General features: G+C 40.1%; 1 protein-coding gene and 1 non-coding gene across 3 annotated transcripts in view; both read right to left on the bottom strand.

Moving 5' to 3' along the window:
- LRBA (LPS responsive beige-like anchor protein) overlaps nucleotides 1-12317 on the bottom strand; it is a 662022-nt gene that overhangs the window by 22072 nt on the left and 627633 nt on the right. For both annotated transcript variants that reach the window (XM_049770186.1, XM_049770185.1), the window contains exon 52: nucleotides 4265-4432. In XM_049770186.1, coding sequence (XP_049626143.1) covers nucleotides 4265-4432 — 168 coding nt within the window. The remainder of the gene's footprint in view (nucleotides 1-4264; nucleotides 4433-12317) is intronic.
- On the bottom strand, nucleotides 6359-6465 carry LOC126005636 (U6 spliceosomal RNA). The gene has a single exon (XR_007494679.1). It is a non-coding gene; the product is annotated as a U6 spliceosomal RNA (small nuclear RNA).

Here is a 12317-nt window from a genome sequence, read left to right as displayed (position 1 = left end):
TAGACAGAGGAAAAACAGGGCAGCTACAGCATACAGTATGTTAAAAAACAGCTCTGTGGTCTGTTAGTGCTAGCCTCATGGTTAATAAAACCTTCTCTCTAATTAACGGTGCTGAAATATTCTTAAAGAACAGAATCTTGTTGTTATGAGAAAAACTTGAAGTTGTTTTTTTTTCCTTCAGTAGACGCCATTCCCATAAAGGAGAAAGCTGACATAGATTAGCATGTCTGATTGCAAAGAGGAAAAAATGCCACCTTTCAATCAAATCGAAACCAGAACGTGAGAATGGAAAAGTACTTGACTGAAGTACCAGCCACACAAATCTGTGCAACACCTCACATCAGCAACTGTTTGCTTCTAAAGTTAATCAACTGTGGCTTAAAAAAATAGTACTCAGATTCCTAAAAATAATAAGCATATAAACTTACATTTATGATTTACACAACTTTGTAAATAGTAAGTAGCTGTTTTATACATTTTCATCTCTCTTCTAAGAACATTTGAAAGTTCAATTAAGTGCATGGGGAAATATTTTTTCCAAGATATGGTAATGTCTGATGTGCTCTGGATAGCACCATTATGAAGAACAAAAAGTGTATTTCAGGAAAAGCTTTTCAGTAGTCAAGATTCAGTCCAAAACACAAAGGATTCCAAGGCTCTTGCTATGCTTCCATGTCGAAACATTTTTATTTTTTAAAAAAGCATCCACAAATAAACAGAATTTTATCTTAATTATGAAAACTGCATTCCACAGAGATAACAATCACAAAACTATAAAACTAACGGGGAAGATCCAGCTTTTTATCCATGAAAACAAGGCTTTGCCATGAAACGGAAGCATCCTTTATGGAATTCACATTTTTCAAAGCTCTAAGTTATACTATATACTTTTGCCCAATTTGAAATAGCCTGATTTTGCCCAGGCAATGTACATAATAATACTGGGTAATGTGATTTAAAAAAATTACAAAGCTATTAGCTTTATATATAGCACTAAAATTAGATTGGATGAAAATGGCACAACATATGAGCTGAGCAAATAAAATTGCTAACTATATCTCATGATTTTTGAAATTAAAAAAAAGGTAGCACTTGAATGAGGCCAGAAACTATGAATACTGCTAGAGCCTCATTTTTTTTCTCATTAACCTATCCTCCCTTCAAAGAAACAAAGATTCTGAATCTAAAATTTCAGTTGTTGCGATTGTGCAAATGCAACAGACCACACTAAACACACACACACACACACACACACACACACACACACACACACACACACACACACGTACACGCATCCATCTATAGACAGAGGAGCAGGACTAGGTCCAAAAGGTCACTTCCACTGCAGTCCCGAGATAAACAGGATCAGGCACACCCCCCAAATTCCTCATCTGAAAGCTCTGACTTCAGCGGCCGCGCCATGGAGCCATGAGGGAGACCGGAGCTTATAAAATCGGAAACAGCTTGTGCAAATGTTTAAAACACAGTTCACACACAGTAAAAATGTCTTTGTTTTTTAGTTGTCATTTTCTTTTGAAATGCCTAGACCAGCTTGTTCATTTTTCTATTCTAATGTGTGGAAATTCTCATTATATAAAAAAGTGCCTATTTGTCTTTCCTCCAGAGTCATCCTTCAAAAGCTAAAGCAAAATTAAATTGGGACATCAGACATTCTAAAAGAACCAGAAAAAACAAGGTTCACTTTGAGAAGGGTAATTTAATTTAGTCTAGATACGTAGCCATTTTCTAAAATTTTTATTAGATGTGATGCTATGTTAGTTTTTTATTTCTGTGCTTTTCATTACCAGCACTACTCAGAATTAACAGCCACCATGCTGCAGACAATGAGGGGACACAGATGAAGTGCTTGGTGAAAAATATCACATTATAATATACACTCCAATGCCAACAAGATGGTGTTTGTGTGGTGATTTATTTGCTCTAAGCATCCTGTGCTTCGGTGAACTCCTTCAAGTCAGTGACTACCGTTGCTTTCATTTTACAGACGAGACAGAACGATGGCAGGAGAACTCAGGCCCTGCCTCACTCCAAGCCTCAGGGTCTGGTCGGCCTAACTATGTGCCTTTAAGAGGAGAAGCATGGACACAACATCTGCAGGTGACCTGAAAGATATTTAGGTATACAGACACATCTTTCTTCCTTCTAGAAACTGAGTATTTCTAGCTCTAAGGTGTAATCATAGGCTGGAAAGAGTCAAGTTTAGGATCCAGAGTTCCATGGGCCAGCCCTGCTTCCATCCTGGGTACCACACGGTCCTCGAGCATTGCCATGTGTTCTTCCAGGGCCCCTGGAGCACTCCAAGGTCCCAGAAGCTCTGAACCATTGCGCCCTCAGAACTAACCTGGCCTGGCTGGCTGAGAACCACTGTTTAGGTACATAAAGAAAAAAACTATGTATACTTAAAACTGAATTTCTACAGCGTAACAGCAGTTACACACAAGTATAGCTAACATGCCCTTACATACTTCTTAGCATACACACTGGTAACAATCATGTATGACAGATAGAAAACAATTAGGTCAGGTAATTAAAACTATCAGTTTTGTTTTTGGATTGCCACATTTTTGTATTTTGTGGTGAGTAGCAAAATGGTATATATAATTTTTTTAATCTACGGCAAATCTAGACATGACTGTGGTAATTTGGTAAAGCTTAATCACTGAATTTAAGAGTAAAAGAAAAACAAGAAACTGCAGGAAGATGACCCGAGAAGGTCAGAAGGGAGGAAGGAGCAGTGTGAGGTCCACAATGGAAGAGCAGGAAGTACTTTTCACAAAAGCATGTGAAACACAAAATCACTGAAAACTGCATATTGCATATTGCAATTATATTTAAGAGATGTGGAAATGGATGAGATAAATGCATCTGCCTGACCCCCTCATTTCCACAAGCACAAGTATCCACGGCATCACAGACTAGAAATGCTCATATTCTACTTGTGTAGGGAATTACCCATGTTTTGATTAAAATAAGGAATGCGTATTAGAGATTTATTGACTAAAAATGGTTTACCCAGCACTGACAGTGAACACAAAAAGGGGAAACAGCTTTGACAAAATGCCTTGAATGTACTACTTTAAACATTTTATTTAACTAAGAAAAAAAGTTCACTTTCACACAATATACATCGAACAAAGAGATTTAGGAAGTCAATTGGAAATATGATGGACTTAAGTATATCCAGACTGCTTCAAAATTTGGGACTGAATAGCCTCCTATTCATTCAGATCAAGTAATAGGAACAGCCTGATCCTTCTTAACCAAATACATGGCAACTAACTTTGAATTAAGAAACTGTAAATATTTAAGAGGAGTTAACAGAGCTACCTTCTGAAGTCAAAATCTAAAGTCATTCTTATTCTTCGGTGTTGTCATAATGATTTTAATTAAATTCGCATTTTTCAGGTGGTCCCTTTAATTGTTTTTTTCCTACTTCTTAATGTGTTTTTCTAAAGCCATTTCTTTCTGCAGCTGTGTGCCATTGGTTTTAATGGTAGCTGCTTCCTTTTTTGCCTTCTGTGAATTACAATTTTAAATGGTTACACATTTTTTTTTGTTTGTTTTACTGCCTTCGGCATAGTTTCATAAAGACGTTTGAGGCTGTAGGTGAAGATTTTCATTTCCTATCAGAAAAACCAAGTCTCAATCAGAATGGCCCGTGTTGCCCTTTATGGCCCACTTTGTCTTTTAAACTGTGAACAAAAACCTGGTTTTGTTTTTGAAATACAGATTTGTTTGCCTGAGATTATAGCCTTTTCTTTTGCCCTTTAGAAATAAAAAATTTGGTTAACAAGTAAGTAGGGCTGGGAGATGACCCCAAGTGCTAGGGAGTTAAGTTTGGTCTGTGAAGACCTATCTTCTCCCTAGCATCACTGGGGCTAGGGGGAATCCCCATATAAATTAAACAAGACAGTAGGCGGTTTTTCTCTTCTATGCTTTTGTCTTATTGTTTGGGGATGGCACACACCTATTTCAGCTGGTGGCAGCCATTTCTGATGAAAATTCGCATTTCATAAGAATCACATGGCACGAAAACTTGGTGTGTCACACTTAGATGTAAATTCTCAACGGTCATAAAATGTTAATAAAAGGCTATCTATCTAGACTTACTGAAAAGAAGAATTAGGAAATTAAAACTGTTTAAGAATTCAGCTTTGCTTTCACCAGAACAAATAAGGGGCACTGTGAAACGTTACTTCTCCATCACCTGCAAAAGTATACAAGGAAAATAAATTGTACTTACTGCCTGGGTTATCTCCAATGCCACTGCTTTTTCCATTCCAGTACCAGAGCAGAAGGGTTGCGTCACGTGAGCCCGAGAGAATGTAGCAATTTCCTCCAATATATGACTCAGAACGAGTGAGGCAAGTGACAACATCCCAATGGCCAAACACCACTTGGATCAATTTGCCTGAAACACAGAATGTTTTTCTTTACAACTGCCATTACGCTGTAGGTATAGGTTAGGTATAGGTAAAGGTTAGGGTGCTTGGCGTGCACCCCATCTGGATTTGCTCTGCAGCACCACATGGTCCCTGTGCATCATCGGGTACAACCCTGAGACCCTTGTCACTGATGGGGTGACCACAGTAACTCCAGCACCACAGAGCCTGAGCTCTGTTCTCTGGGCCTTACAATGAACCTCCAGCCAGTTGGCTGAGCATCTGTGCTGGGACCCCAGGTTTCTGAAACACTGCTTAGGAACCTTCAAAACTGCCATTACAAGGGACAGAGTTCAGTGGCCTGAGCATGTACTTGGAATGCAGAAGGGCTGGGCTTACTCTCCAGCACCACATAGTTCACTGAGCACTGCTGCAGAGCACCTCCTACCCCTAACACAAAGCAGGGAGTAACTCCCCCCCCAAGCACTGCTCCTGTGGCCCAGAAGCCCCCTCCCCACCAAAAAAAAAAAAAAAACTGCCTCAGGGTCACACAAGGCCTCAGTGGGCTGAGTGCAGAGGCTGCATGCAGGAGGCCTGGATCTGATCCTAGGCACTACATGGTACCCTGAGCACCTATCCAGGAGTAGCACCTGAGCACCACTCACTGTGGTCTCCAAAACAACAAATAAAAGGAAATCAGGTACAGGCATATGCTCAATCCTGGGCAGAGGGCAGCCAGGGTGGGCCTTTGGTGCCCAGTGGCAGAGCCTGAGCCTGTCACATTCTCAGATGTGGGTGCAAGCCATTGGGCCCTGCTGACTAAATATCGTGCAGATGACCCCAAGATCTGAGCACAATGTGTCAGGACAAAAACCAGAAAAGAAACAAACTCCCAAACAAGTCAAACTGCCGTTACAAAAATGAAAAAAATTTCTAGGGACCATTTAACTCATAAAATAATCCTCAGGAGCAAGAGGCAGGGGACTTGGGCCCCTCTTTGGTGTAAAAGAGAAATAACCATGTAAGTCTGAACCACTGGAATCCAGCACTAGAGTACATGGGGCCCAAACCACAAAGACTGAACTGAAAATGTAACTGTCGGGGAGTCAGGTTATGAGGTGGGAAGAATCTGGGGTAGATGCTAAAGGGATGAAGGGCAGCATTGTAGGCAGGAGCACTTCATGCCTGAGAATGCCTGCTGGAAACATCTTTGAAGTCCTGATTAAGGGGGAAATGATCAAAAAGTTGTATTCACTAGAATTCTGATTATTCAAATTTTATTTTAGGTTTAGTAAACTTTTTTCTTTTCTAAAATTAAAATTGTTTTAATTTAAAGCACTGTGATTCACAAAGTTTGTCAAAGTTTTAGACATATGATGTTTCACCATCAATACCACCACAGTGTCAATCTTCCTCCATCAATGTTCCCAGAAACCATCCCATCCCACCACTGCCGTGTCCCAGTCTACCATTTATTATAGGTACCTTTTGAAGTTTGTTAAGTTTGGGTCTCATGATTTCATCATTGTTGACACCGTGGTCTGGATATTTAACTCTGTCTTTTCTTTTTTTATTTGTTTGTTTTTGGGTCATACCTGGCAGCTTTCAGGGGTTACTCCTGGTTCTACGCTCAGAAATCACTCCTGGCAGGCTCGGAGGACATGTGGGATGCCGGGCTTCGAACCACCATCCTTCTGCATGCAAGGCAAACACCCTACCTTCATGCTATGTCTCCAGCCTCATCATTCTGTCTTTTCTTAACACTACCAATGCACCTGAGTCCCTTTGACCCCTGTCCTCAAGTATTTCACATCTATCTTTCTCCTTCTCCACTCAATTTCTTTCTCTCTATTCACTATACTTTGGGGTCAAGAGTGTTCTCCACAACCCCCCATTTAAACAGTTATTCTAAATACCACATATAAGTAATATAAGAAAACGTAAGACATTTTTTAAAAAATATGGAACACTTCACCAATTTGCGTGTCATCCTTGCGCAGGGACCACGCTAATCTTCTCTGTATCGTTCCAATTTTAGTATATGTGCTGCCGAAGCGAGCACAACATAAGACATTTTTAGTGAAAAGTGAAGCACACTGACAGCATTTTTGAAATATATAGGTTAAAGCTATCTAGTTTACCAAATATTTGAGGATCATGACACTCTGTCATTATGCAGGGCTACTCTAAAATCACAAATAAATGATGTCTCCCAATTAACACAGGCCCAGGAGAACCCTGATTTGGAACCATCTCAACAACTGCTGAAGTTAATCTGTGATAAAAATATGAACCCAATCAATTGCCTTTTTATGATTCAGACTTCACAAAAAAAAACCATCTTTCAATTAGTAAAGATTCTTTTTAAATCTATACAAGGACAATATCAGTCACTTTTTAAAGCTTTTTTTTTTTAAATCAAAATTACATTAACTTTTGCTGATAGAACAGATTTATTTTGATTGCAACTGGAGCCAGATTATTCTTTGCTTTAATTGAATGATGAAAACTCCTTGGGAGGTGAAGATGAAATTAAGATTATGGCAGTTTACCTAATGTTAATGATTGCGAGCAGAGAAGAGGAAGTCAATGAATTTACTAGGTATCCAGGGCTTTGGATATAATGACACCGAAAAGAAAAAAAGTAAAGCCTTCCTCACCCTTTAAAAAGGTGTTTCCTATCAGATATAATGTTTTGAGTGCTTTTTTTTTCCTTTTTTCTGCTGGTGTAGGGGACAGTTTGGGCCACATGGCAGAATGGGATGTTTAGGGGACCATTTAGGATGCCAGGGATCAAACATGGGTCAGTGGTATGCAAGGCATACCACTCTGCTTTCACTCTGGTCTCTGAAAATTGACTTTGGAAAGCTCACAGAATCTGAAAATGAATGTCATAGGATATCTACTAATATTCAGATTTTACCAAAAATAAGAATTTTTAAGGAATTGGAGTAAACAAAATTCAAATGTTCATGAAAAATACAGTTGTGTTACTCTTGAAACTCTTGAAACATGACTTTGACTAGAAGCTTTGACTAGAAGCTTTAAAATCAGGCTGATTTGGGCTCGAGAGTGTCACAGCCATGAGCAGCCCTGCAGGCATAGACCAGGCCCTAGCAGGTGAGATAGACTAGTGCGTTTTTGGCACCACCCGAAGTGGCCCCAAGCAGGGATTCAGGAGAAGCCTCCTGAGTGCTGTGTGAGCATAACCCAAACCCCAACAAAATTTGTTCTTGTCTAAAATTACAGAATTAATTCTGGCCTCATAAAATGTATTTTTTTTCCCTGTGAGTAAGGAATCAGCACAGGTGTGTTAAAAGCGAATGCTAATACACAGTACAGGAGGCAGGGTGCATGCCTCACACATGGCTGACCCTAGTTTAGTGCTTGGCACCATGTGGCCCCGAATGCTTCAGGAGTGATCCCTGAGCACGATCAGGTGCAGCACCAAACCCACCTATCTGCAAGGTTCACTTGTAAATTTTCCTACACTTGTGAACTCACATCGAAACACTTCATTTGGCTAGTGATATGGTCCAGCCTTGTGAGTATGAGGCTCTGGGTTTGATTTCTGGCACTGCCTAACATTATATTTTATTTTAAAAAGGAACTTTTGTCAGGAGGAGGTTATAGTAAGAAGAATTTAAGACTTTCTAAGGGGCTGGGGTAATACAGTACAGTGGGTAGGCCCTGGCATCCCATTCAATTGCACGAGGATTCATTTCTTAACGCAGAGACAGGAGTAACCCCTGAGCACCGCTGAGCGTGGCACCCCCCAAAAAGGCTTTCTAGAATAAAAAAAAGAAAGGGACAAATTAAATACAAAAACGATGAAAATTTTTCACATGATTTCTAGCTTACATAAAGAGCAAAGTGGAGAAGCTTAGTGAAAGCCAGGAGGAGGTAGATGAACAGATGGGGTTAGATGAGGGGCAGGTTTTATTTTGGGGGGAAGGTCTAAGGAATTGGACACACAATGTGGGCATCAAGCTCTAGATTCCAGAGCCTTTACAGTAACTTCTGCCTGGCTCCTGACAATGCTAAGAGCATGATATCTACAGAAAGAACTGAACAATGAAGGTAGGCTGGACTCTGCGTAGTCAACGAACATTCCAAGACTCAGTAAGTTCTTGTGCTTGAAGGGCTTGCTCTATCAATGTCAGTAGAAGGAAAGGGAGACCCAGCCAAATATGGTTTCTTTTTCTTTGAAATAAAATGTTGTAGTGTTTTAATTTTGGCAGAAAGGTGATACCATTCTTTTTCCATCAGCAAACCTGGCACCAGCTAGGAGGGAAGTATCAGGCCTCCTTGCATGCATGTGGAGGTTAGCAGAGTGGACGATCACTGCTGTCTAGTGGGGTGGAGAGTCCTGAAGTTCTGCATACTCAGCATCTAGAACTATGAACAGTGGAAAGTTCTCTACAGGAAAGGAGGGGTTGGGTCACGCAGAACCGTGAAGGCAAGCCAATTTTGTTAGACTGGGCATGGAGGAAAGAGTGAAAGGCGAGGAGGGACATTAAATTACCTACCTCCGAAGTGTTTCATATTTGAATCCAAACTAACTTTAACCTCTACAATTTATACTTTGGGCTCAACTCTAGGAAACATTATTTCCCCCAGTTTACTTTTGCCTCTTCTGGCAGCCTTCCTCTGCAATATTTGTTATTGCTCTGAGGTGGAGGTTCACTCCTCCTAAATAAATCACAGCACATAAATACCTGCTGCTCTTTTTGGTAAATTATTTTCTGATAATCTCATAAGTGTTCCTCAACCTTTATTTTTTGTTTCCTTTAATACCAGTCTACCTCTCCACACACTAATATCAAATATTACCACAAGCACTCGAATATCCCTTTTTTGACAGAACAAATTTTCTAGTTAATGTTTTATTTGACAGCTGTGCTACAAATAAAAAAAATTCAAGCTCAGGACTGTGCACCACTGAATCTAAAATGTGGTCTGAAAATAATTCCCAGTGCCGAGGGAAGGTTTTATTGTTGCCTCTGCTGTTCTGGTTGTGTCCCGAAAACATGATTTATGTTTAAAGAATTTCCTGTTATAGCCATGTTTCTCTCCTTCCCCTTCCCCAAATCTAATAAGAGAAGGTTTTTTTTTTGCTTATGTGCTAAAATATAATTGAATCCAACACTTGTGATAGCTTTGTCATTATATATTACTGAACACACAAAATTTCCCTTGCTTCTCTGCCAAACTTCAAGAGAAAATACACAATATTCCTATGATCATAAAAACACAAACATATTTATCCTAACTTTAAATTGGTTAAGAAAAAGTAACATCAGAGTTTGTATATGTAATAAGCAAAAAGGTTTTATGATTGTAATTGGGCCTTTCCCCACAAGTTTTATGGCAAGAAGATTTCTATTAGACATGCTTAGTCAATCCTATTGTAAATAAGTCTAAAATAAGGCAAAACTATTTTTGTTTCGGTTTCAGGGCCACACCCAGAGGAGCTCAGAGGAGCTACATCTAGCGTGTGACACAGGGGGCCTCGCGGTGGTGCTCCGGGGACCATGTGGTGCCAGGAAAGAGTCAGGCCTTCTGTGGCTAAGGATATACACTAGCCCTTGGAGGTACCTGTGAGCCCAAAGAAGGCTACTTTTATAAAAATGTTTTTGCACAGATTTCTAAAAACAATATACAGATGGTTTTTGGGAAAAGGGAAAAGAACGTTGTCTAGTTTATTAAATCAAATATAAGTATAATGCCAGATACTTGAAAAATGAGTGCTCCAAATAACAGCATCTTTCAGATTTACAATGAGTGACAGGTAATACCTGCAAGAGATAACCTGGTATAATCACTAATGCTGCTTTGATAGATCCCACACCTAGTCCTATTACTATTATCTTGCATAAGATTCTACCAGTTTTCCTTTCTTTTTATTTTTGGTTTTTGGGTCACACCTGGCAGCACTCAGGGGTTACTCCTGGCTCTACGCTCAGAAATCGCTCCTGGTAGGCTCAGGGGACTATATGGGATGCCGGGATTTGAACCACTGACCTTCTGCCTGCAAGGCAAATGCTTTACCTCCATGCTATCTCTTTGGCCCCAGTTTTCCTTTCTAAACCTTCATTTGTGAAAAAGATTCTAGTATGTTCATAAAAAAATTCTAAAGTTCTAAGAACTGTGTGAATACGAGAATTATTTTAATTATAAACATTTTATAAAAGAAAGTTAGCACAATGTCATATTTAAAAGGTGGAATAAATGCTGAGCATGGCTTCCCCAGCATTTCCCCAAAAAGAGTTGACCATCCAGGGGCTGGACTACTCTGGTCACTTTTTGTTTTGTTTATGCTTTTGGGGCCCTATCCAGAGGTGCTCAGGGCTTAACCTTGGCTGTGAGCAGGGGCATGCATGGCAAGCTTGAGGAACCATATAGGAAACCAGCGATGGAACCCAAGTTGTCAGTATGCAAAACAAATGCTCTACTTGCTGTACTATCTCTCTGGCCCCGTGTGTCACTTTTGGTGATGGCTATATAACTCTACGTAAACCCAGATGTAATAACTGAAAGACATCAAAGAATAAATTCTGCTTCTGTAATTTTAAATTCATTTCAAATTGTAAAAAAACAAAACGAACAATATGAAATCTAAAAATGCTTGGGAGTCAGAGTGATAGCACAGCAGGTAGGGCATTTGCCTTGCAAATGGGTTTGATCCCCAGCATCTCATATGGTCCCCCAAGTCTGCTAGGAGTGATTTATGACTGCAGAGTCAGGAGTAACCACTGAGCTCAACATACTACCAAATGCCTATCAGAAAGACTTGACAGTGTTTTCTTTCTGGACCAAAAAAATAAGGGTGCAAATTCTTGGGGACTAGTTCATCAATTCTCCAAGGTAGGAGATGCTCCCACCTCACAACAACTTCCTGAGCCTTGTCTATGAACAGTAAGTGTTCAACTACTTCTGCCTATTCGCTTGTGGTCATAGTGCAAAACTAGTAGCAATATATACCTAGGACAGATTCCTCAAACAACTAACATTGTTTTAGCAGAAATACTCAGGGAGAAACATGGATTCATAATTCTCAAAACTACCATATTTTCCGGTGTATAAGATGACTTTTTAACCCATGAAAAACTTCTTAAAAGTTGGAGGTCCGGGCCCGGAGAGATAGCACAGCGGCGTTTGCCTTGCAAGCAGCCGATGCAGGACCAAAGGTGGTTGGTTCAAATCCCGGTGTCCCATATGGTCCCCTGTGCCTGCCAGGAGCTATTTCTGAGCAGACAGCCAGGAGTAACCCCTGAGCATCGCCAATGTGGCCAAAAAAAAAAAAAAAAGTCAGGGGTCCAACACCCTTCAGATAAAGGGCTAATATCCAAAATATACAGGGCACTGACAGAATTTTACAAGAAAAAAACATCTAATCCCATCAAAAAATGGGGAGAAGAAATGAACAGACACTTTGATAAAAAAAAAAAAAGAAATACAAATGGCCAAAAGGCACATGAAAAAATGCTCCTCATCACTAATCATCAGGGAGATGCAAATCAAAACAACGATGAGATACCACCTCACACAGCAGAGATTGGCGCACATCACAAAGAATGAGAACAATCAGTGCTGGCGGGGATGTGGAGAGAAAGGAACTCTTATCCACTGCTGGTGGGAATGCCTTCTACTCCAACCTCTGTGGAAAGCGATATGGAGATTCCTCCAAAAACTGGAAATTGAGCTCCCATTTGACCCAGCTATTCCACTCCTAGGGATATACTCTAGGAACACAAGAAAACAATACAGAAACCCCTTCCTCACACCTATATTTATTGCACCACTATTCACAATAGCCAGGCTCTGGAAACAACCAAGATGCCCTTCAACAGACAAATGGCTAAAGAAACTGTGGTACATATACACAATGGAATATTATGCAGCTGTCAGGAG

Source organism: Suncus etruscus, chromosome 3, assembly GCF_024139225.1.
Source record: "Suncus etruscus isolate mSunEtr1 chromosome 3, mSunEtr1.pri.cur, whole genome shotgun sequence".
Classification (NCBI taxonomy): Eukaryota; Metazoa; Chordata; class Mammalia; order Eulipotyphla; family Soricidae; genus Suncus; species Suncus etruscus.
Note: the sequence above shows the minus strand (reverse complement) of the source record. Positions and strands in the feature narration are given on the sequence as shown.